Source organism: Elephas maximus, chromosome X (genome assembly GCF_024166365.1).
Source record: "Elephas maximus indicus isolate mEleMax1 chromosome X, mEleMax1 primary haplotype, whole genome shotgun sequence".
NCBI lineage: Eukaryota > Metazoa > Chordata > Mammalia > Proboscidea > Elephantidae > Elephas > Elephas maximus.
The window spans coordinates 131,243,931-131,270,171 of NC_064846.1; the positions used below are offsets into that span (position 1 = coordinate 131,243,931).

The 26,241-nt window shown below is 44.0% G+C and overlaps 1 protein-coding gene across 1 annotated transcript; it reads right to left on the minus strand.

Moving 5' to 3' along the window:
- Nucleotides 1-9,988: 9,988 nt before the first annotated feature.
- LOC126068794 (nascent polypeptide-associated complex subunit alpha, muscle-specific form-like) lies at nt 9,989-13,119 on the minus strand. Its single transcript, XM_049871492.1, has 5 exons — nt 12,752-13,119; nt 12,491-12,610; nt 12,052-12,274; nt 11,235-11,945; nt 9,989-10,369 (listed from the first exon to the last, which is right to left on the minus strand). Exons 1-5 carry the CDS (start codon nt 13,117-13,119, stop codon nt 9,989-9,991), a joined length of 1,803 nt encoding a protein of 600 aa, XP_049727449.1.
- Nucleotides 13,120-26,241: the final 13,122 nt, after the last annotated feature.

The following is a 26,241-nucleotide window of genomic DNA, read 5'->3' on the forward strand; positions in this document are numbered from 1 at the left end:
TGTCCATTTGCTATAAGTAGTTGTACGGTTATGATAATGATATAGTTGGTCTGGGAATTAAGCAAAGCAGGCAAAGCTTTCTCAAAGCCCACATCCTCTGTGAGAGACACTGAGAAAGGGGAACTTCAGTAGTAAGGGAACATTCTGTGATCACTATCTGTCCCAGAGGGACTCATTTAGGAAGAGAAGATGGGAGAAGCCCACTGGACACATGGGGCCCAACATCACAAACCTGAAAGAGATGGTTTAATTCCAACAATTTTTTTCTGCATTTGATGCAGGAGTACAATAATGCACATATTAAAGGGTGAATCTATGATCTTAAGAAAGATGTGGTATGGATGTTAGAGGAAATGTCATTTTACTTAGCCTGATTTTCTTTAGCCACAGAATCTAACAGCGATGGGTATTCTGTGTGTTCTGAAGGAGAGGGAAAGGGGGAATTTCCTCATCTGTAATCCATAATTCCTACGTATAAACTGAAACATCATCTTTTCTCTGCCAGTTTGTGATGGTTTGATTTTCTACTCATAGTTCTGAGATTCAAGCGCCAAAGTAGTTGTTGTTTTGTAACTAAATAAGGGATTTTAAGGATTGTTGGGTGTGGTATCTGTGGTTGGTACGGAGAAGGAGTGTTTTGCTCCCACCTCTAAGACTAAATCTGGAAGTGCCTCTTTATAAAATACCTTAAAAGTTATAGAGTCCCTTTTATATTTGAAAGCACCATTTTGGGTCTTTTGGAATAAAAAAAAAAAAAGAGCTTAGCAAGCATCTGAAGGACTGAGCTAATACCGTCAGAACACTTTGGGATAGAACAATTGGTGGGGAACTCATCCCCAGAACAACTGATTTTTCAGAGCCTTCAACTACAGCCTAATAGTTATACCACCAGCTTTAGGAGGAAAATATACACACTATATAAACCTCTGAATGTGCTTTACAATAGCTACAATTTCATAGAAATGAGACCTTATTTAAAAGATGGATTCTTAAAGCTGTTGCAATTTTTCAGTAAAACTAACGGGCAGAGGAGAAGCTGGGTTCAGTAGTAGTGTTTTATTTTTAGGTAAAAATGCTACTCAACAACTCACATTCTATTTTGCATTCCAAACATACAGTTTTCCTGTCTCTTTCTGTCTTCTGGTCTTTGTTTTGGGGCTGGTGTGCCCATTAACCTCATATACATAGTTTTCTATGTGGAAACATTTTCACATGTTTTTATAATAGTGTTCTCATACAGTATTTGTCCTTTTGTGATTGACTTATTTCACTCAGCATAATGCCCTCCAGATTCATCCATGTTGTGAGATATGTCACAGACTCATCATTGTTCTTTGTCGTTGAGTAGGATTCCATTGTGTGTATGTACCATGGTTTGTTTATCTATTCATTTGTTAATGGGCACTTAGGTTGTTTCCATCTTTTTGCTATTGTGAATAGTGCTGTAATGAACATGGGTGCGTATATGTCTATTCAAGTGATGGCTCTTATTTCTCTAGGATATGTTCCTAGGAGTGGGATTGCTGGTTCATATGGTATTTCTATTTCTGTTTTTTTAAGGAAGCACCATATTGTTTTCCAAAATGATTGTACCATTTTGCATTCCCACCAGCAGTACTGGAGAGTTCCAGTCTCCCCACACAGCTTCTCCAACATTTGTTATTTTCTATTTTTTTTTATTTGTGCCAGTAAAATTGGGGTGAGATGGTATTTCATTGTAGTTTTGATTTGCATTTCTGTAATGGCTACTGATCGAAAGCATTTCCTCATGTGTCTGTTAGCCACCTGAATGTCTTCTTTGGTGAAATGTCTGTTCATATCCTTTGCCCATTTTTTAATTGGATTATTTGTCTTCTTATTGTAGAGGTGTTAGATTTTCATATAGATTATAGAGATTAGACCTTTGTTGGATATGTCATAGCCAAAAACGTTTTCCCAGTCTGTACTTTCTGTTTTTACTCTTTTGGTGAAGTCTTTTGACGAGCAAAAGTGTTTAATTTTTAGAATATCCCAGTTATCTAGCTTAACTTCTAGTGTTTGTGCATCGTTAATTATGGTCTGCATGCTTTTTATGCCAAATATTAGGCCCGCTAGTGTTGACCCTATTTTTTCTTCTGTGATCTTTAGAGTTTTTGGTAATATATTTAGGTCTTTGGTCCATTTTGAATTAGTTTTTGTGTATGGTGTGGTATGGGTTCTGTTTCATTTTGCTGACGGACATTCAGTTTTACCAGCATCATTTGTTAAAAAGACTTTCTTTTCCCCACTTAATGGACTTTGGGCCTTTGTCAAGATCAGGTGGCCATAGGTGGATGGATTTGCATCTGGGTTCTTGATTCTGTTCCATTGGTCAATGTGTTTGTCATTGTACCAATACCAGGCTGTTTTGACTACTGTAGTGCGAGACCTCCTACATCATTCTTTTTCTTGAATAATGCTTTGCTTATCTGGGGCCTCTTTCCTTTCCACATAAAGTTAATGATTAGTTTTTCCATCTCTTTGAGAAATGCTGTTGGTATTCCGATTGGGATTGCATTGTATTTGTAGATCACTTTGGGTAGAACTGACATTTTCACAATATTCAGTCTACTTATCTATGAACATGGTACGTTTTTCCATTTATGTAGGTCTTTTTTGGTTTCTTACAGTATTGTTTTCTAGTTTTCTTTGTATAGGTCTTTTACATCCCTGGTTAGATTTATTCCTACGTATTTTCTTTTAGGGGCTATTATAAATAATATTTCTTTCCTGATTTCCTTTTCAAGTTCTCTTTATATGTGTATAGGAATCCAACTGATTTTTATGTTTATCTTGTATCCTGCTACTCTGCTGAATCTTTCTATTAGATCCAGTAGCTTTCTTTTGGAGTCTTTTTGGTTCTCTATGTATAGTATCATATCCATGAATAGGGATAGTTTTCCTTCTTCCTTACCAATTTGGATGCCATTTATTTCTTTTTCTTGACTTATTGCTCTGGCTAGGACTTCCAGCACAATGTTAAATAGGAGTGGTGGTAAAGGGGATCCTTGTCTTGTTCCCGTTCTGAAGGGGAATGTTTTCAACTCCTCTCCTTTGAGAATGATGTTGGATGTTATTAGTTTTGTATAGATGTCCTTTATTATGTTGAGGAATTTCCCTTTGTTTTAGTCATCTGGTGCTGCTATAACAGAAATACCACAAGTGGGTGACTTTAACAAAGAGAAATTTATTCTCTCACAGTCTAGGAGGCTAGAAGTCCAAATTCAGAGTGCCAGCTCTAGGAAAAGACTTTCTGTCTATGTCGGTTCTGGAGGAAGATTCTTGTCATCAATCTTCCTTTGGTCTAGGAGCTTCTCCTCACAGGAACCTCAGGTCCAAAGGATGTGCTCTGCTCCTGGTGCTGCCTTCTTTGTGGTATGAGGTCCCCATCTCTCTGCTCACTTCTCTCTTTTATATCTCAGAAGAGATTGGCTCAAGACAAAATTCAATCTTGTAGATTGAGTCCTGCCTTATTAATGTAACTGCCGCTAATCCCATATCATCAACATCACAGAGACAGGATTTATAACACATAGGAAAATCACATCAGATGACAAAATGGTGGACAATCACATCAGATGACAAAATGATGGACAATCACACAATACTGAAAATCATGGCCTAGCTAAATTGATACATGTATTTAATCCATGACACCCTTCTATTTCTATCTTATTGAGAGTTTTTATCAAGAATGGGTGTTGGATTTTATCAAATGCCTTTTCTGCATCAATTGAAATGATCATGTGATTCTTTTCTTTAGTTTTATTTATGTGGTGGATTACTTGTTTGATTTTCTAATGTTGAACCATCTTTGCATACCTGGTTTGAATCCATACCTGGTTTGAATCCCACTTAGTCATGGTCTATTATTTTACATGGTGCTGAATTCTATTGGCTAGAATTTGTCTAGAATTTTTGCATCTACATTCATGAGAGATATTGGTCTGTAATTTTCTTTTCCCATGGTGTCTTTGCCTGGTTTTGGTATCAGGGTTATGCTGGCTTCATAGAATGAATTCAGAAGTATTCCTTTCTTTTCTATGTTCTGAAATAGTTTCAGGAGTCCTGAGTGCAAGCTCTTCTCTGAATGTTAGGTAGAATTCTCCAGAGGAGCCAACTGGGCCAAGACTTTTTTGTTGTTGTTGGGAGTTTTTTTTTTTTTTTAATTACCTGTTTAATCTCTTCTCTTGCTATGGGTCTGTTCAGATTTTCTATTTCACTTTGTGTTAGTTTAGGTAGGTAATGTGTTTCTAGAAATTTGTCCATTTCTTCTAAGTTTTCAAATTTATTGGAGTACAGTTTTCCATAGTACTTTGTTTTGTTTTGTTATGATCCTTTTTATTTCAGTTGGGTCTGTCATAATGCCACTCATTTCATTTCATATTTGAATTATTTGCTTCCTCTCCTGTTTTTCTTTTGTCAGTTTGGCCAGTGGTTTGTTGATTTTGTTGATCCTTTAAAAGAACCAACTTTTTTGGTTTTGTTGATTTTTTTCTAGTGTTGTCCTATGCTCTATTTCATTTATTTCTGCTCTGATCTTTGTTATTTCCTTTCTTCTGGTGGCTGTGAGCTTCTTTTGCTATTCTCTTTGTATTTGTTCAAGTTATGTGGCTAATGTTTTTATTTTCTCCCTTTTTTCTTTTTTGATGTGTGTGCCTATTTCTATAAATTGACTTCTGAGCACTGCCCTAGGTGTCTCCCACTGGCCTTGGTAAGATATGTTTTCATTCTCATTTGGTTCTAGAAAGTTTTTTTTTTTTTATTTCTTCTATTATTCAGTGGTTTTTAAGAAGGATGTTAGTCAGTTTCCATCTATTTGGATTTTTTTCCCTTGTTCTTCCTATTATTAATTTCTACTGTCATGGCATTGTGATCAGAGATGCTTTATATTATCTTAATGTTTTGGATTTTGTTGAGGGTTGCTTTGTGGCCTAAGATGTGGTCTATTCTGGAGAATGTTTCATGCGTATTGGAAAAGAATGTATGCTTTTCTGCTGTTGGGTGAGCTGTTCTATATGTCTATGAGGTCAAGTTGGTTGATTGTGGCCTTAAGATCTTCTGTATCTTTCCTGAATTTCTTTCTAAATATTCTGTCCTTTACCAAGATTGGTGTGTTGAAGTCTACTACTATTATTATTGTACTGTCAGTTTCTCTTTTCAGTGCTGTTAGAGTTTGTTTTATGTATTTTGGAGCCTAGTCATTGTGTGCATGTTTATTATGCTTATGTCATCAAGGTGGACTGTCACTTTAATCATTATATAATGTCCTTCTTTGTTTTTTATGGTGGATTTTGCCTTGAAGTCTCTTTTATCTGAGATTGATATTGCCACTCCTGCTTTTTTTGGTTGCTATTTGCTTGATATATTTTTTCCATCTTTTGATTTTTAATATATTCACGTCTTTGTGTGTAAGGTGTGTCTCTTGTAGACAACATATTGATGGGTCTTTTTTTTTAATCCATTCTGTCACTCTCTGTCTCTTTATGGATGCATTTAAGCCATCTACATTCAGTATGATTACCAACGGGTATGGGTTAATTGCTGTTATTTTGCAGTCGTTTTTTGTGATGCTGACATTTTCTTTGTTACTCTTCTGTGCTGAGTTCCCTTTGGTTGTTAAATTTCTTTCATTATTGTAGATTTTGTTCTTTTCTTCTTTATTTTGATGAGTAATTTCGACACCTTTCTTTGTGGTTACCTTGAAATTTACCTTTATCTTCCTAAGATTGAAACAGTCTTTTATTACTTGATATCACTTTGACTTCTTCTCTATTTGAAAGTTCTATATCTACACTGTATATTCCCCCCATTTATTGTTCTGACGCTGTCATCATTTACAGATTGACATCTCTAGTTTCCTGTCTTAAATCTTTGTTTTGTTTTATCCTTGAGAGTTCATTACCTAGGTCAGTATTTGGCTGTGTCCTAGATTTAAGTTGTTGTCTGATGTTGATTCTCTAACCAAAGGACTCCCCTCATTAATTCTTGTAAGTTTGGTTTAGTTTTCCAAATTCCCTTAAGTTCTGTTTATCTGGAAATATCCTAAATTCACCATCATATTTGAGATAGAGTTTTGCAGGATATATTATTCATGGTTGGCAATTTTTTCTTCCAAGGCTTTATTTATATATATATGTATGTATGCATGTATATGTATATGTATATATATATATATTTTATATATATATATATTTTATATATATATATATATACAAACCCTGGTGCATAGTGGTTAAGTGCTAGGGCTGCTAACAAAAAGGTCAGCAGTTCGAATCCACCAGGCACTCCTTGGAAACCCTATGAGGCCATTCTACTCTGTCCTATAGGGTCGCTATGAGTCAGAATCGACTCGATGGCAATGTTTTTTTTTGTGTATATATATATATATATATATATATATATATATATATATATATATATATATCCTCTATTGCCTTCTTGCCAGCATGGTTTCTGCAGAGTAATCAGAGCTTAGTCTTATTGTTTCCCCTTTGTAAGTGACTTTTCTTTTTTCTTAAGCTGCTTTCAGGATTCTTTCTTTGTCTTTGGTTTTGGTAAGTGTGATATGATATGTCTTGGTTACTTTCTTTCAGGATCTATCCTATATGGGGTTCTCTGAGCTTCTTGATATTAGGGAAAGTTTCTATCAGCAAATCTTTAATGATCCTCTCTCTGTTTTCCATTGCCTCCCCTGTTCTGGAACTCCTATCACATGCAAATTTTTGCTCTTGATTGTATCCCACATAGTTCTTAGGTTTTCTTCATTCTTCTTCATTCCTTTCTGAGTTTTCCTCAAACAAATTGGCATCCATAGGTTTGTCTTAAATTTCACTGATTCTGTCTTCCAATGTTTCAAATTTGTCCCTAAAACCTTCTATTGTGTTGCCTCTTTCAGAAATTTTGTTATCTTTTGGATTTCTAATTGCTGTTTTTGTATAATTTCTAATTATTTATTTTTGTGATTTGTTCTTGTATTATTTTCCTGAATTCTTCTATTGTTTTGTTGGTATTTTCCTTGATTTTAGTTGTTTTGATTGGCTTTATCTGTGTTTTCCTTGATCTCTTTCCTAATCTCTTGGAGAGCTCTGAATACTGGACTTCTGAATTTCCTACCAGGTAATTATAGTGTCTTTTCTTCTGCTGGAAAGTCAACTGATGCTTTATTCTGGTCACTTACTGGAACCATCGTGTCCTGTTTTTTTTTTTTTTTTTATATATGTTTGATATTGTCTCCTGTCCCTGAGACAGTCAGTTATTACTTTCGTTATTTATTGAATGTAGGTTTGCTAATTTCATTCTGCTTTTTTGTTTTGTTTGGTTATGTCTGGGCAGGTGGGCCAGGCGTGCTTTGTTGCTTGCTGGTCCCTGGTCATGATAGTTCTCACCACCTTGTCCTGGTGTGCAGGACAGACTGCTTGGCTGTGGTGTAGCCAGGCAGGTCCAGCAGGAAAGGAAGGGGTGGAGATGGGTTGTTTGCTTGCAGTGTGAATCAGGCAGTGGGCTGAAGGTGACCACTGCAGTCTGCGGGGGTCACAAACTGGTGGGGAGGGGCCTGGATTTCCAGGAGAATTCTCTTGAGCGGCATTGGAGAGGTCTGGAGCTGGTGGGAAGGAGCCTGGGGTATGGGCCTGGTACACTGGTTGTCACACTGGATGGTGGGAGGGGTCTGCAACTGGTGGGAAGGGGCATGGGGTCCAGGCTGTGTCCCCTGATTGCCACAGCAGGTGAAGGGAGTAGTTGAGAGCCAGCTGAAGGGACCTAGGGTGTGGGCCGGGTCACCTGGTAGCCACAGCAGGCAGAGGAGGGGTCCAGAGCTGACGGGAAGGGGCTTGGAGTCTGAGTCAGAACCCCTGGGTTCTGTGGAGGGCAGCATGAGGGGTTTGGAGCTGGAGGAAAGGGTTTGGAGTTGGTGGGAAACAGCCTGGGGCCTGGACCTGGTTCCCTGGTTGCTGCTTCAAGGGGAAGGAAGGATCTGGAGCTGGTGAGAATGGGGCCAGGATTCAAGGCAAGTCACCTTGGTGACACAGCAATGAAAGGTGTCTGGAACTGGCGGGAGGGTGCCTGGGCTGAGTCCCCTCGGGGCTAAGGGCAGTGGCGGGAGGGGTCCAGAGCCAGTGAAAAGGGTTCTTGTCCTATTAGCCAGTGGAAATAAGACACCACACCACGAGTTGCAAGGGAAACAGAAAGTGGATATATTTTGTTGGTGCAAACAAGGAGAAACCCTTGGGGCCTAGCAGCAGAAAGACCAAACGCGGCAGTGGAAGGTGTCCTGGCCAGGTCCCCTTGGGGCTGAGGGTGGTGGTTGGAGGGGTTCTGAGCTGGGAAGAGGTCTGGAGCCTGCGGGAAGGGCCATGGGGTCCAAACCGGATCTCCTGGTTGTCGTGGCAGACAGAGGTAGGGGTCTGGAGCCAAGGGGAATGGGTCTGGGGTACAAGTGAGGTCCCTGAAGGGCTACAAGTGGAGACAGGAGGGGTCCAGAGTCGGTTGCAAGGGGCTTTGGGTCTAGGCCTTGTCTCTATGTTGCCGCTGCGGGCAGTGGGTGGGATCCAGAGCTGTTGGGAAGGGCCTGGGGGTTCAGGCTGGGTACCATCTGGGCTGCGGAGAGTGGAGGTTGGGTTCTGGAGCCCGCGGGAAGGAGCCTTGATTCTGGGTCTGGTCCCCAGGTTGCCACGTGGGGTGAAGGAAGGGGTTCAGAGCCGGCGTTAAGGAGCATGGTGTCTGGGCAGGATCCCATTGAAGCCGCCTCTGCTGAAGCTTCCCCCTGCTCAGCTGCAGTGCCCCCCCCCTTGCAGCTCACCAAACCCCGGTTTCTAATTGTGGTTTGGCCAGGACAATGCCAAAGGCTCTAACTTCGGTTTGAATTTGGCACCGGAATCCCGCGCATGCGCAAACCAAGATATTGGCACATGCAGGACCTGAAGAGCCATGGTCCCTGAACTTGACTCCGGACCTGAACTTCACCGGAGTGGAAGATGTTCTCTGGTACACAGCTGCACCCAAGATTATGTGCAGAGCAAAATGTCCCTTCTTTTGCTACATGACTCAGCACCTAGATCTCCAAATATGGACATGGGAGGGATCTGGGTAGGGATTTTGGGCAACAATCCTGCCCCTTGTGGACCGGAGAGCATAAGAGCTCCAAGCTCCTCTGGGACTGGAGCGTTTGGTCTTTCTGCTGCTAGGCCCCAAGGGTTTCTCCTTGTTTGCACAAACAGAAAATATCCACTTTCTGTTTCCCTTGCAACTGGTGGTGTGGTGTCTTATTTCCATTGGCTGATAGGACAGGACAAGAATCCTCATTTAGTTACACCATAGGTGCTGCGGCAGGTGGCTGGAGGGGTCTGGAGCCTGCAGGAAAGGGCCCGAGGTCTGGACTGAGTCATCTGGGTGCCATGGCGGCCCCAGTAGGGGTCTGGAGCCCACATGAAGAGGCCTGGGTTTCAGGCAGGGTCCCCTTGAGGCTGAGGGCAGTGGTGGGAGGTGTCCAGAGCCCGTGAGATGGGGCCTGGAGTCCAGGTTAGGTACCCTTGGGGCTACGGTGAGCGAGACGGGGTTCCAGAGCCAACAGGAAGGGGCCTGGGTTGGGTCCTCTCGTGGCCTGGCCTCAGCATAGGGGGTCCAGATCAGGCAGAAAGGGACCTGGGGTCCTGCCCGTGTCCTCTGAGCTTCCCGGCAGGCTTCGGGATGGCTCCAGAGCCAGTAGGAAGGGGCCTGGAGTCCAGGTCAGACCCTCTCAGGTTCTTGGCCTTAGCTGAAGGGGTCTGGAGCTGGTGGGAAGGGGCCTAGAGCTTGAGCGAATCCTCTGTGTTCCTGGCAAGCATTGGGAAGGCTCCAGAGTCAGTGGGAAGGGGCTTGGGTTCTGGGCCAGGTCCCCTAGTGCTGTGGTGGGCATCAAGTGATGTCTGGAGCCAGTGGGAAGGGCCTTAGAGTCCAGGCTGGGTACTGCCGGGGCTATGGACTGCAGAGGTTAACTTCCAGAGCGGGCCGGAAGGGGACTGGTGTCCCGGCTGGAGCCCCGGGTGACATTGCAGGTGGCTGCAGGAGTCTGGAGCCTGTAGGAAGGGGTCTGGGTCTGGGCCAGGTCCACTGGGTGCCACGGTGGGTGACAGGAGGGGTCTGGAGCTAGTGGAAGGGGTCCGGAGCCAGCAGGAAGGGTTCTAGGGTCTGGGCCAGGTCCCTTTGGGGTTGTGGGTGGAGGCAGGAGGCATCTGGACTGGATCCCCTGGTTATCATGGCAGGCAGTGGTAGGGGTCTGGGCCAGGTCCACTGGGGGCTGAGGACAGGGGCAGGATGGGTCCGGAGCCGGCGAGATTGGGCCTGGGGTCTGGGCTGTGACCCTTCTGGGTTGCTGGTGTCAACAAAAGCGATCCAGACCCGGATGAAGGGGCCTGGGGTCCTAGCCGGATCCCCTGGTTTCCGCAGTGGGCATCCGGAGCGCTCCACAGCCAGTCAGAAGGGAGCTGGGGTTCAGAGCCGGTGGGAAGGGGCCAGGGGCACAGGCTGGGACCCCTCGGTGCTGAGAGTAGTGGGGGAGGGGTCCAGAGCTGACCGGAAGGGGACTAGGGTTTGGGCCTGGTCCCCTGGTTACTGCCGCAGGCATCATGAGGGGTCTGGAACCGGCAGCAAGGGGCCTGGGCTCTGGGTCAGGTTCCCTCAGGGCTGTGAGTGGGGTTCAGAGTCAGTGGGAAAGGAGTCTAGGCCTGGTCCCCTGGGTGCAGTGGTGGATGTCAGAAGGGGTCCGGAGCTTGCAGGGAGGGGTATGGGGTTCAGGCCAGGTTCCCTTAGGGCTGAGGGCAGTGGTGGGAGGGGTCCGGAGCCAGCGAGACTGGGCCTGGGGTCCAGGCTGGGTACCCTTGGGACTACGAGGAGAGGACATTGGATTCCTAAGCTGGCAGGAAGGGGCCTGGGATCCGGGCCGGGTGCTCTGGGAGCCTGAGCTGAAATGGAAGGGGTCCAGAGCTGGTAGGAAGGAGCCTGGTGTGCAGCGAGGTCCCCTCCGTGCTGAGCACAGTGGCGGGAGGGGCCCAGTGCAGGGGGCAAGGGGCCTGGGTCTTGGTTCCCTGGTTGCTGTGGCAGGTGTCAGGAGAGGTCCGTAGAAGGCAGAAGAGATCCGGAACTGGCGGAAATGATGGGGTCAGGATCATGTCCCCTTGGGGCTGCGGGTGGTGGCAGCAGGGTTTTGGTGTTGGGGATAAGGGTCATGGGGTCTGGACCTGGTCCCCTAAGTGCTGCGGTGAGTGGCGGAGGTCCCCAGAGCCGGCCGGAAGGGGCCCGGAGCCAATGCAAAGGGACCCAGGGTCCAGGCTGGGTCCCCTTGTGGCTGTGGGTGGCGGGAAGAGGGGTCTGGAGCCTTCGGGAAGGGACCTGGGGCCCGTATTGAGTCCCTTGGGTGCCGTGGTTGGCTGCATTAGGGGTCCAGAGCCCGCAGAAAGAGGCCTGGGGTCCTGGCTGGGCCCCCTCGGGCTGCTGGTGGAGGCGGAAGCAGTCTGGAACCCATGGGAAGGGGCCTGGAGTCCTGGCTGGATCCCCTGGGAGCTGGGACGGGTGGCAGAAGGGGCCTGGATCCGACGGCCTGGGGTCCGGGTTGAGTACCCTGGGTGCCGAGGTGGACAGTAGGAGGGGTCCGGAGCCAGCGAGAAGAGGCCTGGGGACTGGAGTCTGCAAGAAGGGCCCTGGGGTTTGGGCCGGGTCCCCTCGGTGCCACTAGCTGTGGCGGAAGCAGTCCGGAACCCGTGGGAAGGGGCCTGGAGTTCCGGTCGGATCCCCTGGGTTCCATGGCAGGCGTAGAGAGGGCTCCAGAGCTGGTGGGAAGGTTCCTGGGTTGTGTACCGAGACCTCTTGGGACTGAGTACAATGGTGGGAGGGCTCCAGGCCGTGGGTAGGGGCCTGGGGTATGGGCTGGGTGCCCTTGGGGCTAAGGGTGGCTGCGGGAGGGGGGCTTGGGGTCCCACCAGGTACCCTAGTTGCCTCGGCCAATGGCAGGAGCGGTCCTGAGCCTGCCGAAGGGGCCTGGAATTTGGGTCGCGTCACCTGGTAACTGTGGCGTGCAGCCGGAGGGGTCCAGAGCCGGCGGAAAGAGGCCTGGGGTCTGGACCGGGTCCCTCCAGGGGTGAGGGCAGGGGCAGGAGGGGTCCAGAGCTGGTGAGACAGGGCCAGAGGTCCCAGCCGGGTCCCCTCGAGGCTGAGGGCAGTGGCAGAAGGTGTCCGGAGCTGGTGAGATGGGGCCTGGGGTTCAGGATGGGTATCCCCGGGGCTATGGCAAGTGGGGGTTGGGTTCCAGAGTCGGCGGGAAGTGGCCTAGGGCCTGGGTCAGGTCCTCCGTGGCCCGGCCTCAGCCGGAGCCGGGGGGGAAGGGACCTAGGGTCCCGCCTGGGTCATCTGGGCTCCCTGAGGTCTCCAGAGCTGGTGGGAAGGGGCCTGGGGTCCGGATCAGATCCTCTAGGTGTAGTGGCGGGCATCGGTAGGATACTGGATCCTGCGGGAAGACACCCGGGTTCTGGGCGGGGTCCCCTGGGGGCGGTAGCGGGCATAAGTAGGAGTCCGGAGCCGGGGGAAAGAGGCCTGGGGTCTGGACTGGGTCTCCTCAGGGCTGACGGCAATGGCAGGAGAGGTTCAGAGCCTGTGAGATGGGGTCTGGGCTCAGTCCCCTCAGGCCTGAGGACAGTGGTGGGAGGTGTCCGGACCTGGTGAGGCGACATTTGGGGTTCAGGTTGGGTACCCTTGGGGCTACAGCGAGCCCAGGGTTGGGTTCTGGAGCCGGCGGGAAGGGGCCTGGGGTCCTGATCGGGTCCTCTCGTGGCCTGGCCTCAGTGGAAGGGGCCTGGGGTCAGTGCCAGGTCCCCTCCGGGCCACTGGAGGCGGCGGAAGGGGTCTAGAGCTGAGTGAAGGGGCCAGGGGTCTAGTCTGGTTCCCTGGTTTGTTCGGCGATCTGCAGAAGGGGTCCAGAGCCAGCGGGAGGCGGCCTGGAGTTCGGGCCGGATCCCCTAGGAGCCCTGGCAGGTGGCAGGAAGGATCCGGAGCCGGCGAGAAAGGGCCTGGGGTGGGGGCCGAATATCCTGGATGCCGCGGTGGGCGACAGGAGGGGTCTGAACCTAGCATAAGGGATCCAGAACAGGCGAGAAGGGACCTGGGGTCAGACCCGGGTCCCCTCCAGGTCGCTGGAGGTGGCGGAAGGCGTCCGGAGCCCGGAGCCCAGCGGGCTGGGTCCCCTGGTTGTGGTGGCTGGCAGCGGGAGGGGCCCACCGCCTGTAGGAAGGGGCTTGGGGTCTAGGTAGGTAAACTCCGGGCTGCAGCGAGTGAGGGTTGGGTTCCAGAGCTGGCGGGATGGGGCCTTGGTTCTAGGCCTGGTTCCCCAGGTTGCAGTGCGGGACAGAGGTAGGGGTCCGAAGCCAGTGGGAAGGGGACTGGGATTTGGGCTGGGTCTCCTAGGTGCCGCAGCGGGAGATAGCAGAGGTCTGGAGCCAGCCGGAAGGGACCTTTGCACATAGACCGGTCCCCTAGGTGCCGTGGCAGGCAGCGGTAGGGTTCCGTAGCTGGCAGGAAGAGGCCTGGGATCCCGGCTGGGTCCCTTCCGGGCCGTGTTGCCTGGGCAGAGGACAGAGGTAGGATGGGGTGCAAAGGCAAGGGCAGAGGGGGCTAGATGTAGCAGGGTGGTAGGGTGGGTTGGTACTCCGATTCCAGGCGGTGGCGGTTGCCGAGATGCGGCGGTTCTAGCCGCTGTTCTCCAGAGGGGTGGGAGTTGTAGGAGCCTGCACCTGTGGTTACTGGGTGAGTCTGGGCTTCTCCTTGAATTGCAGCCAGGAAATGTGATCTTAGTCCTGGGTAGGTCCACCAGCGGTTCCTCTTCTCCTACTGGGAATTCCTTGAAGGTGCCTTTCTACAGGGGGTTGTGGGCTTTATTCCAAGATGGCAACCACTGGATTATACTGTTTAGTCAGGAACCTCCACCCCTATCTCTAGTCCTTCCCTATTTTCTATCAGTTTCTTCTGCTCCTCAGTGACTTCCATTCTAATACTTTATCCCTTCATTTAGGGTTCAGGGTTCTAGGATTGATGTCTGTATCTGTTTTACTTGGTTTATCAGGTTTTTTATTACCCCAGGATGGCCTAGTGCATCTGACTAATCCACCATCTTGGCTCTGCCTCTTTACTACTTGTTATTGTATTGTTTAAATATGTAGGGACCACTAAGGTATGATAAATGCTCATATGTATTCTTAGTATACAAGTATGTTGTTGTTAGTTGCCATTGAATCGTTTCTGATCCATGGCGACCCCACGTGTGCAGAATAGAACTGCTCCATTGAATTTTCAAGGCTGTGAACTTTCAGAAGCAGATCACCACGAGACAGAACCCCACAGTGCTGTATTTTTACCTGGCTTCCCCTGCTACAGTCGTGTATTACAAAATTATTTCCTTTGCTGGGCTCCCTCCCCTCAGCTTTGCATTTGAATCCTGCTTTTGCTTGGAGGTTGCATGTAAAACCCATTGCGCTTGCGTAGTATGATTAAGAATGTTGCTGACATAGCTTGTGTGAACTGTCTACTTGTAAACCCCTTTAAAAGTAACTTGCCTGCCTGCCCTTGGTGAGTAGTCTTGGTAGTAGTAGCTCCAACTGACTCCATTTCCTGGTACAACAAAATAAAGGTGCCTTTCCCATTCTCCCACCTTGGTCTCTCATTTATTGGCCAATACAAGTCATGCCGAGTAAAAACCTAGAGTTTCCACCCGGTAACATTTCTGTCGAGCCAGCCAGGAGTCATTTGCTCAGTTCCTGGGGTGAATCAGAAAACAGAATGCCCCAGATGCCTGGTGCCACCAGGGGATTTCTCCTGGAGACCTCGAAATAGCTCTGAAAGCTGATTTCCCCTGAGACTCAAATGATGGCTCTGTGAGAGACATGAAATGCACTTGGGTCATTTGGTAAGTGTCTAGGTAGGCCTTAGAAGAGTTCTAAGAAGTGGGAGAAATTGACTGTTGAGGGTTACTTGGTAAGTAACAAGGTAATTCCTAGGTAAGGCCTTAGAAGAGTCCCAAGAAGTGGGAGGAACTGACCATTGAGGACATGAGGAATCTGAGGTTATTTGGTAAGTAACAGGGTAATTCCTATGTAAGGCCTTAGAAGACTCCCAAGAAGCAGGCAGAATTGACCACTGAAGGCATAAAAGGCTCAGGTACCTATTAAGTTGGTGCACCGAATTAGGTTGTGTGTGTTAAGTGTGTGTATATAGAGAATGGGAAACGTTCAAGGAATCCCAAAATGTGGCCCACTAAGATGCATCCTTAAAAACTGGGAACAGAGACTCATATAGACATGGCTCTGGCAGCATGCTTGTCCCTTTCCTACTTTTGTCTCTAATATATGCTGAATAAAACCTTTCTTTTTGATTTACTAAACCTTGTGGTGTTTTCACCCTACAATAGTTAGTTACTGCAAGGGTTCTAAAACCACGAATCCAGCCGACCTTAAGGAGACCTGGACTGTGGAGCAGAAGCCAGCGAAAAGAGAGGCCCTATCTTCTGGACTCAAGCATTCACGCGCCATGTCCTTTCGACACCGATGGGGTGAGTGCTCTCGGAAAATGAGCTTTTGCTTGTTCTTTTCATTATGTTTTCTTAAGTTTTATTTTGCATATTTGTTTGAAAACTGGTTCTTTGATTAAGGAGAATCTTAGATTTTTGCTTGATTGTTTGTTTAATAGTAATATCTATTAACTCTTGGTGAGATGCAGTTTAGGTCTGGATTCGGGTGTTTGAAACATTAAAGAGGTAATTTTATTTTCAAAGAGCTCTGAGCCACTGTAAGCTGCGAAAATTTGGGCATGGATCAACCAGTAAAAGCCATTAGGGTGGTCACCGGCACTCATCACAAGTGCTAAAGACTCTGGTGACAGGATAAGTTGGTTGTGAGACAGGTTAGCGCACTAGGCTGACTGCCACCCACAAGATAACCCTCGAGCAACAAAGATACACATTAGTCTAAGCGAAACACTGTCCAAACCCCACGGCGTTCCTCGTTATGTTGCCTTTTGTGGCTCTGAGAAAACCTGGAAAATAGTTCCCTGTTTTGCCAAATCTGCAGGGAGAAACAGAACTCTGTTTTATGGTAGAATTTCTCAATAAAGAATCGCAGTACTATTCCTCCATCTGACGCTCTGGCAAGTTAATAACAAACAGTCTTTCTTTCAATAACAAGTATGTTTTATGGTATACAGGCTCAAAATAATTTCTAACACGTTTTAGGTAACTTATTGATATTAAATTAATTCTAATAGATATTTGTCATAATTTAAGATTATGGATTTTTGCTTTTTATGCCACAAGAGAATGTATGTATATTTGGGTCTGCTAAAGAGTATGTTCATTTTTGCTGTTTAAAGAGATGCAACATAAGAGGTTTGCAACAAAGACAATGTTTGAGAGGTTTATGAAAAAGAAATTTATTTGATATGGCCAAAAGTTTTATCTGCCTGGCTAAAGTTTAATGGTTTAGTTTCTGAGATTTTTAGGAGCTTTAACATTAAAATATAAAACAAAGAATTGGGTTTCTTGCTGTTAAAATGACAAAATTTTCTTTGATTTCTGAGTTGAAGGGTTAATTTATTCTTTGTATAATCTGCCTCAAAGGCAGAGGTTTGGCCTATTATTAGAATAATATTCCTGAGCTGAAAACTAAGCCACATGACTTTTAGGAAAAAAAAAAAAAACAGCTAAGGTTTTTACTTTAAGATCTTTGGTTGAATAACTTAAGTATTGTTTCACGGTGACCTATAATAAACTTTTGATAACTGTGAAACTTAATGGGAAGCCACAAAAAAATTTTTCTTACAAAGGAAAAGTGCTAAAAAGTTTTATTTAATACACGGAAGGTGTTGTCGAAATCAGGAAAAACGCCTGATTCTCTTTGGGTTAAGATTTATATGTTAGCGTTTCCTCTTGTGTTTTTGCCTAATATTAGACAGCAAATGCATAATATTGTCATAATTTTATTATTATTTCTAAATTGTTAACTTGGTGACAACTTTATCAAAGCCAATGATTTGATTGGAGAATTCACATCATTTACCTATGAATTTTTTTTTTAATTACTATTCAGGTATTTAGAGACTTGATAATCTTGGTATATTCTTGGTATATCCTGACTATATGGTATTGTGCCTTATGATTATTATGTATTATATCTGAAGCTCTTTAAAAATACAGTTAATGGTTATATTTAGAGATATTTTTGTCTAATTTTTTAACTGATTTTATTTGGCCTTTACATTATGATTGTAATTAATTCTATCAGGTCTTTCACTATAAGAGTATTATTTTTATAAGTTAATCATGGCCATATTAAGTTTTGTCAGATAAAGATAAGTTTTTATTTTGCTGATTTCCTGAAAACATTTGGCCAAAATATCCCAACAAAAAGAGGGACTATGTTGGACTTTCGAAAAGGACTGTGACTAGACAATAAAATTTCCAGAACTCCTATTCAGAAACACAGACTGTGGCTGATCCAGAATCATGTGAAACAGAAATTAACTATGTAAGACTGAGTAAATGAAAGGATAACTATGGGTTTTATGTGGGAATGTTGCTGACGTTTTAAGGTCCTACTTTCTAGATATAAAAAACCATCTTCCTTCCACCTAAATTATTTAACTAATGAGTTTAGATACTGTAACTCTTGAATTAGAAGTTCTTCTCTCATAACAGTTTTGTGACACTTCTGCTTCTGAGAAAGTGACCCATGACTATTAGTAGGTAGGTAGACTAAGGAGGGACAGCTTGCCCTCAAGAAGAACACTTCGTATGTCCATCCTATGTCATGTTAATCATGTATTCTCTAATGAAAATGTGGTTGTCACATCTGAATTTTTCTATACCTTCTATTTTTTCTAAGCAAACTTTGTGTGTGGTGGATCCAACTATACTGGTTTTAAATGGTCCCTTTCCAACGGAGGGTGAGTTTATGTGGGCAATCTCTTGTCTAGATCCCTGGTGAATGCATGGGTGATGCACTTTGAGAATTTTAAGATTACCTTTAGGTATTCATAATAATGATGCTAGTAAATATTGAAAAGGTAATGTTTAATTGTTACACACTATAAAATGAGAGTCAAAAGAAGACCATTGGCCCAACACTCAGGGCGTGGTTGGCAGCTTTAATTCCTAGTTATGGTACAGTTGAATTGGAGAAATCTTTAAGAAATTACCAATCGTTATGGGACAAATAACAGATGAAATTGCTAATGAGGTAAAAACACAACAGTAATCTCTGACCTCATTAGCCGAGGTGACATGAGATAACAAAATAGCCTCTTATTAGCCCAAGAAAGTATAGTCTGTGCTGTAGCAAATACCTCTTGTTGCATTTGGATAAATAACATAAGAGACATAGAACAGGATGTACATATACATAGAATTAGACAGCAAACTACTTGGTTACACACTGCAGTACCCTTACAAACACTAGATTTATTTGGTTGGCTACCATCAGGAATAACTGCATGGGCTAGATCACTACTGCAAGGGATAGTAGTGTTCTTAGTATACATCCTGATATCACTAGGCCCTTCCCAGGTCTGTCACGGCCTTCAGTGTTAGAGCCCTTGACTTGTGTTACAGCAGTTTGAGGAGGTTCCTTGCCTCCTTTCTCTCTGCTTCTTCTCTCTTGCCTTTTCTGCTTCCTGTCACTTCCTTTCTGAAAAAAACCTCTGTGGGGCTGGCTGCTTATAACTACACACTCCTCAATCTCATGGTATGGCCCTCCCACTAGGGCCTCAAACTGACCAATCGCCTGTTGGTAAGCCACATACACTTAATTTGCATAGTCTATAGTCACTTCATTTGCATAGTATATTGGCCAGTCCCTGCAAGGTGCATACCAATCACAGGGCAGGCTGCAGCCCAGGAACAGACTATTAGGCATAAAAACAGTTATCTTTGATTGTCTTACACACCTAAAAAGACAAAAGAAGGCCTCGGGCTAAAATGTTGATGTTCACTGAGTCTGCTCACTTTGGCAGTGTGATTGACATCACTCTTAAGATCCTGATGAGGAACCAGATGGTATCTGGTGGAAAACTAGCACCATGAGTTTAAAGAGCCTGCCATGGCTGCTGTCTAAGGGCTCGAGTAAGTCCAGGTATTAATATCTCCAATCTCCAGTCAAAAGAAAAGAATGATTTAAAAGATAATATTGGAGCCATTATTCCCAGTCAATGAACATAAAAATGTGACCTAGCTGGAGCTGGACTCACAAAGACTCATAAAGACACATCAACTGGGCCCTGAGATATAAAGATTATAGCTAAGACAGCCTGAAAAAAAAAAGAGTCTTATAGGGAGACATTCACATAAATAGGGCATAAAAGCTACTCTTTTTCTTTTAATATTTTGTAGTCAGTTATAAACCAACAAGAGGTCAGCAGCCACAGTGAAAGCCTAGGTCCAATATTTGCCCCTCCCCAAAAATATGCCAGACGATTCCGAGCCAGGCTATAGTTCAACATGGACACTTGTCTTGAATGACCAATGTCCAAAAAGAAATGGGAGGAGTGAGACAGAACACCCACAGTGCTGTATTCTTTACCTGGCTTCCTCCCCTATCGTTTCCTTTGCTGGGCTCCCTGGCCTCAGCTTTGCATTTGAATCCTGCTTTTTTTTTGTTTTTAGCTGGAGGTTTTATGAATCCCATTGCACCTGCATAGTATGATTAAGAATGTTGCTGATGTAACTTGTGTGAACTCCCTACTCCTAAATCCTTTTAAAAGTAACTTGCCTTACTGCCCTTGGTGAGTAGTCTTGGCAGCAGTAGCTCTGACTGACTCCATTTCCTTGTACAACAAAATGAAGGTGCCTTTCCTGTTCTCCCAGAAACCCTGGTGGTGTAGTGGTTAAGAGCTATGGCTGCTAACCAAAAGGTTGGAAGTTCAAATCCACCAGGTGCTTCTTGGAAACTCTATAGGGCAGTTCTACTTTGTCCTGTAGGGTCGCTTTGAGTGGGAATCAACTCCACGGCAGTGGGTTGGTTTTTTTTTTTTTTTGTCCTGTTCTCCCATCTCAGTCTCTTGTTTATTGGCCAATACGAGTCATGCCAAGTAAGAACCTGGGGTCTCCACCCAGTAACAACCAGACCTGTCTTCCAAGGTGCCTTTGGGTGAGTTTGAACCTCCATCCTTTCAGCTAGTAGTTGAGTGCTTAACCATTTGCCACCAAATAAAAAATAAGTTTAAAAATAAAATATGAGCAAAACTATAAAACAATAAAATACAAATTAACTATATTAATCAGACCAGTCAGGTGGGAGTGACAAAGCCAAACTGCTACTCACAGTGTAAACATTCATTCATTGATGCATTTGTTTGCTCATTCAACACACATTATTTGAATGCCTGCTATTTGGAATTGAGTCAGACTCATAGCGACCCCATAGGACAGAGTAGAACTGCCCCATAGTTTCCAAAGAGCAGCTAGTGAATTCGAACTGCCAACCTTTTGGTTGGTAGCTGAACACTTAACCACTGTGCCACTAGGGTTCCAATTGTACTCCTGTAAAAAAAAGTAGGTGCTATAAATAAGTCCCTAGGTGGCTCAAGCTGTTTGCAATGGACTACTAACCTAAAGGTTGGCAGTTCGAACCCACCCACTGGTATGGGGGAAGAAAGGCCTGGCAATCTGCTTCTGTTATGATTACAGCCAAGAAAACCCTGAGTCAGAATTGAGTCAAAAGGTAATGGGTTTGGTTTTGGTTTTTAGGTGCTGTAAATACGTCCAGGAGCAAAACAGAATTCCCTGCCTTCATGGAGCTCACACTCTAGTGGGAGGAGACAGATAATAAACCAAATAAATAAGCGAACTATATAGTGTGTCTGATGATGATGATAAGTATCTAGGAAAGGGGAAATAAAAGAGTTTGGGAAAGTGGAGTTGCAGTTTTTAATAGAATGGTTAGGAAAGGCCTCACAAAGAAGGTGAAATTTATATAAAAACTTGCAGAGAAGGAGTGAACATTTAGACATTATTTGGTAGGTGGATGTTCCGGGCAGAGGTAGCAGTGCCTGCAAAGGCTCTAAGGCGGGGTGAGCCTGTTTCTTGGAGGTACTGCTAGAGGGCAGGTTCTTTTGAGTTCAGCAAACTCTTACAACCATGTGTCATAAGACATCTCAATTTTTTGCCCTCTTTTCCCTTTTTCAAACTACTGTGAAATCTTTGCTCTTACTGTGTTTGCTGTTAGGTCATTTGTCCATTATTTGAGGCTAATATCTTTTATCTATTAAGTCTACTTCATTTTTTTAAAAGTTAGGCAATTAAAAAAACAAAAACAAAAACCTTTTCCTTCGAGTTGGTCCTGACTCATGGTAACCCCATGTGTTACAGAGTAGAACTGAGCTCCATAGGGTTTTCTTGGCCGTAATCTTTATGGAAGCAGATCACCAGGCCTTTCTTCTGTGGTGCTGCTGGGTGGGTCTGAACCACCACTTTCAGCTGGTATTATTTGACATCAATATAATAGTACACCTAATCACACATTTGGAGATTGAAACACAAGAATAGGACTTGGTTAATTGTTCACAGGGATTATCTAGATCATGCTGAATTTGATATATTATCATCAAAATCTAAATATCGAATTAGGAAATTTTCATAGAACGTTTACAGGCCTCTGATAATAGGTCCGTGGACCCTCCATGGTCTGTGGAACACCACTTTAATAAACAAAGAGGGACCCTTTGGGAGTCTGCCTTTGTGCTGGTTGGTGTATGGTCATCTGTTACACTAGTTGGGGCAGTTCTACTCTGTCCTATAGGGCCGCTATGAGTTGGAACCGACTCAATGGCAATGGGTTTGTTTTTTTTGGTTTGGCTATACTAGTGGATGTGAAAATACAAGATTCCTCCACTTTTGCCCCTGTGATGAGGCTGGATATGACTCAACACATGGCTCTGGGGAATTTTTTTTTTTTTATGACTAGAAAATCAATCCAAAAATAGCATTCTTGGGACTTTCATTTTCATACCTACCTATAAGACATGCCTCTGTGATTTAGACCATGTGCAGTTCAGATCCTCTGCTCACAATTATTTGGGTAGGAAACCACCAATTTTGCAGTCTGTAGACGAGATTGCAGAGTAATTTAGTCAGACCAACATCTGCACTATTTCTATTGTACCTCAAATTCTCAGCTCAGACAGATTGAAAAATAAGTCTTGAGATGCTGCCCCTTTTGTTATATGGCAAGACTGGGTCTCAGGGTGGAGTGGGGAGTGGCATGCAGGGTAATGAAAACTCAAGCAAAATGTCTTTTTGTCCATGTCTTAGAGGCTGCACTGCTCTGACTGACAGTTCTAAGAAAGTTGTTTTTGCGAAAAGCAAAATAGAGGTAAATAGGGCCCACTGCTAGAAATTAATGTAGCTGGCAATACCTGTTAAAATAACTAGTATATATCTGTGACATTTAAGATGAGCCTGGGAGAATGCCAAGATATTTTGAGAAAGAATTGAGCATAGTTTAAAAAAAAAATCTTATCATAAAATGGTCTGGAAAAATGGATATATATTCTTGACCAACTTTTCTTAGTCAGCCTCACTGGAAAAGTCGATTATTTTGATGAGCTATGCTGACTCATCTGGGCTGGATGGAACTGCTTTGAGGTATTTTTCTAATGAGGAGTAATTTTAGATGACCACCTTCTAATATAGATTTCCATGATATTCTAGGATATAATCTTGATGCGATAATATGATTACCACCTCTTGGACTATGTATACAAATTCTGTCTCCTTTACTCATATTCCCTGCTTATACTGAGTCAGAATCGACTCGATGGCACTGGGTTTGGTTTTTTTTGGTTTTTATACCCTTACAACCCTCACCACCACTTTTCCAGCACCACACTTACACGTGGGCACACACACATAGGCACAGTTTAAGAGGCAGAACAATCTGGGATCCTATAGGATTAACATACCATTTAGTCAAAGTCAAGAAATGAGAAATGGAGGTCTCATGCACATCATCTTGGATGTGGGGTGTCAGAAGTCACATGGCATCAGTATTTGATGTTATGAAGGCAGCATAGCGTAAGTGTGAAGAGCAGGGACTGGAGGCCAACTTCCTGGGTTGAAATCCTAGCTCCACTACTTACCAGTTGTATGAGTTACTTAGCGTTCTGTGTATCTCAGTTTGTAAATCTGTTAAATGGATTTGATAATTTTACCTAACTTATAGAATTGTTACGAGACTTAAATTAATTAACATTTGCAATTTATTACATTATGTAAGTAATAATGTGAAATAAATAAATGAGGGTGATCTTAGGAAAAAAAATGTAATTGGGTTACTATAAATTGTTAAGATACGACAATAGAGGTAATTATGAAGTGTTTGAATTTTGAAATAATAGCAAGACCTTCCTTTTTCAATTTGTGTGCGATGTCAGTAATGCAGATAACATTATTTTCGCGTAGAAAGCATTCAATGTCTCAGAGTTATCTGGCATATTTTTTCCCCAAAGTGAAGTATTTGTTGTAAGAAAAAGTAATATATATTCATGAAAATGCACTGATAGGCTGAGGAATCAACAACTGCTTGACATTCCTGAAATATCTTTTTCCGCATATTTGGAAGGAGCTCAGGAATGAGTGCCACTTGTAGAATAAAAACTCAGTAGTCTTTAGGTGGTGCAAAATGTTAATGTGCTTGGCTGCAAACTGAAAGGATGGAGGTTTGAGTCCACCCAGAAGCATCATGGAAGTAAGGCCTGGCAATCTACTTCTGAAAATCAGTCATTGAAAGCCCTGTGTAGCATATTTCTACTCTGACACACAGGAAATCACCATTAGTCACAATAGATTGATTAAGTGACACTTTTTTTTTAAGACGTTAAGAGCCAGGAAGACCGGAGTGTCCTTAATTGTTACAGGAGTGCTTGCTTCGTATATCATAAACACTGTGGTGGATACTGTGATGTGCTGCTAAGATGCCACAAAATAAAGCACCATTCCCCCAGCTTTGGGAGTAATGACAGCTGACAGCCTTCAGCTGTTAGCCGTCTCCAGAAATTGCTCTCTTCTTAAGAGATCTGCCTCACACAAGATCACACACCCTTCCAGTGGGGTAGTGGCATCCAATGACTGGTCAATATGAATATATAAAGACCCTTTCCACTGGTCACAATTTGGGACGATTCTTCAGGACTATTATAGGTCTACAGTTCCCCATGGCTTTGGCTAAGGTCTTTGTTGTGATTGTTTCTCAGTTCAACTCCTACCTCTGCCCAGTTTTGCTTCCTCATTCTCCCATAGTTATCAATCCCAAGAACATTCCCTAATAGACCTCCTGCAATGCAAATCTCTGTCTCAAAATCTAGTTCTTGGGAACCTGACCTGCAATGAGTACATATTGAATACAGTGTATACCAGCTGCACCAATTTGAAAACCATGGGCATTTTGATATCTCATTGCCCTTTTTCACAAGGATATATTCATGTATTATAATCTTGTTTAAGGGCTTCCTGAACATCTCTAGAATGGTCATCGTCTATTGGTCTCTGGATCAGACCTCTTTAAACACCTGGGCACAGTTAGAATTTTAGAATGCAGTATTTTCACACAACAATGGCTGAGTCCAGGGTGGATAGAATTTTCCAACCAAAGATCCTACACTCAAACTGATCCTTGATGAATGAGTGTAAGTGGTCCTAATTAGGGTTGTTAAAGACCAGGTGAGGTCAAGTCACGCAAGATCTTCTCCTCAGAAAGAACACCAAGAAGTTTATTTGACTCCAGAAATAGAATGTAGGTGCTGTTTGAATGCTTTGTTATTCAAAGTGCCCATGTGATCACCTCAAATTCCCTCTTTTTGAGCATGAAGGAAGGCATATTAGTGTAGTCAAGAAAGTATGGACAATGTGTTCTGTTCAAAGATATGTTGTATATCTTTATTTTTCATGTTGTTGGTTGTTGTTGAGTCGATTCCAATTCATGGAAACCCCATGTGGCAGAGTACAACTGCTCCATAGGGTTTTCAAAGGCTGTGACCTTTCAGAAGCAGATAGCCAGCCCTGTCTTCTGAGGTTCCTCCTTTTGGCTAGTAGTTGAGAGTTTAACTGTTTGCATCACCCAGGGACTCCCATTTTTCATCTTACGCTTAGAGAAAGAGATATGCTGCTGTCCTTCACAAGCGAGGTGATTCAAGATCTGAATCCAGCTGAAATGGCTTTGTTTATCTTTGTGAGCTCCGACGTTCTCACACAGTGCCTTGAGAATGCCATTACAAACTTTCTGAAGACACATTATTCCAACAGTAATAATGGCTTAAACACTGATACCCAGTATGGTAAACCACTTACATCCTAAGTTTTCTTGCCGCATTCTTTTTGTAACAGCACAGAGTAGCAAACGGTATGGATATGTTCAATAAATATTTATTGAACACATAAAAGCATACAGATGGTAGCAAAGTTAAATCTGCAGATTCATAGTGTGTATCATAGCAGTATGTTACATTCGTAGAAATATTATCCTTGTTGTTCTAAAGAATACTCAGTAATTCTAACAACATTAGGAAATCACATTTTGGAAAAAAAAACATGGAAGTTGTTATTATCAGTTTACGGATTCCACACAGCCAGAAACACCTCCATCTTGAGTCTACAGCCACTAATGCACATTACTAAAAATGTCACATGGTACAGTGGCATGCAGGCACTCAAGCTAGGCCATGTGAGTGTCTCTCATAGCTCCTGGGCTCAGCCACAGTCTGATAGCTTTTAATTAGCATATTCTTTCAAAGGTGGTCCAACTTCAGGCACAATCTGCATGCACCATCCTTGATGATGTAAGCACATGCCTACACCCTGGGAAGGTTGATGTGTGCCTGGGGTGATCAGCATACTTTCCTGTGTTTTGCTGGTCCAGGTGGCAAAAAGTCTATGTCTGTGGCTTATGTACAATACTTATTTCACAAAATTCACTTTCTGGAGGAAATTTTGGAATAAATAACGATAACCCCTGCCCTAAATAAATTTCACAATCTATTGGAAGTTATTTTAAATCTTAGTCAAGAATGAGTTTCTCTTGATGGATAATTTTATTGGACATCAAAAATTACCAAATTTTATTCAGTAAAGAAGCACCTTTGGATTGTTTTGTTGTAGACTTAAAGTATAAGCCATGCCTTCATATACCATGTAAGGACACTCCCTTAAATTACAGTGCTAAAATA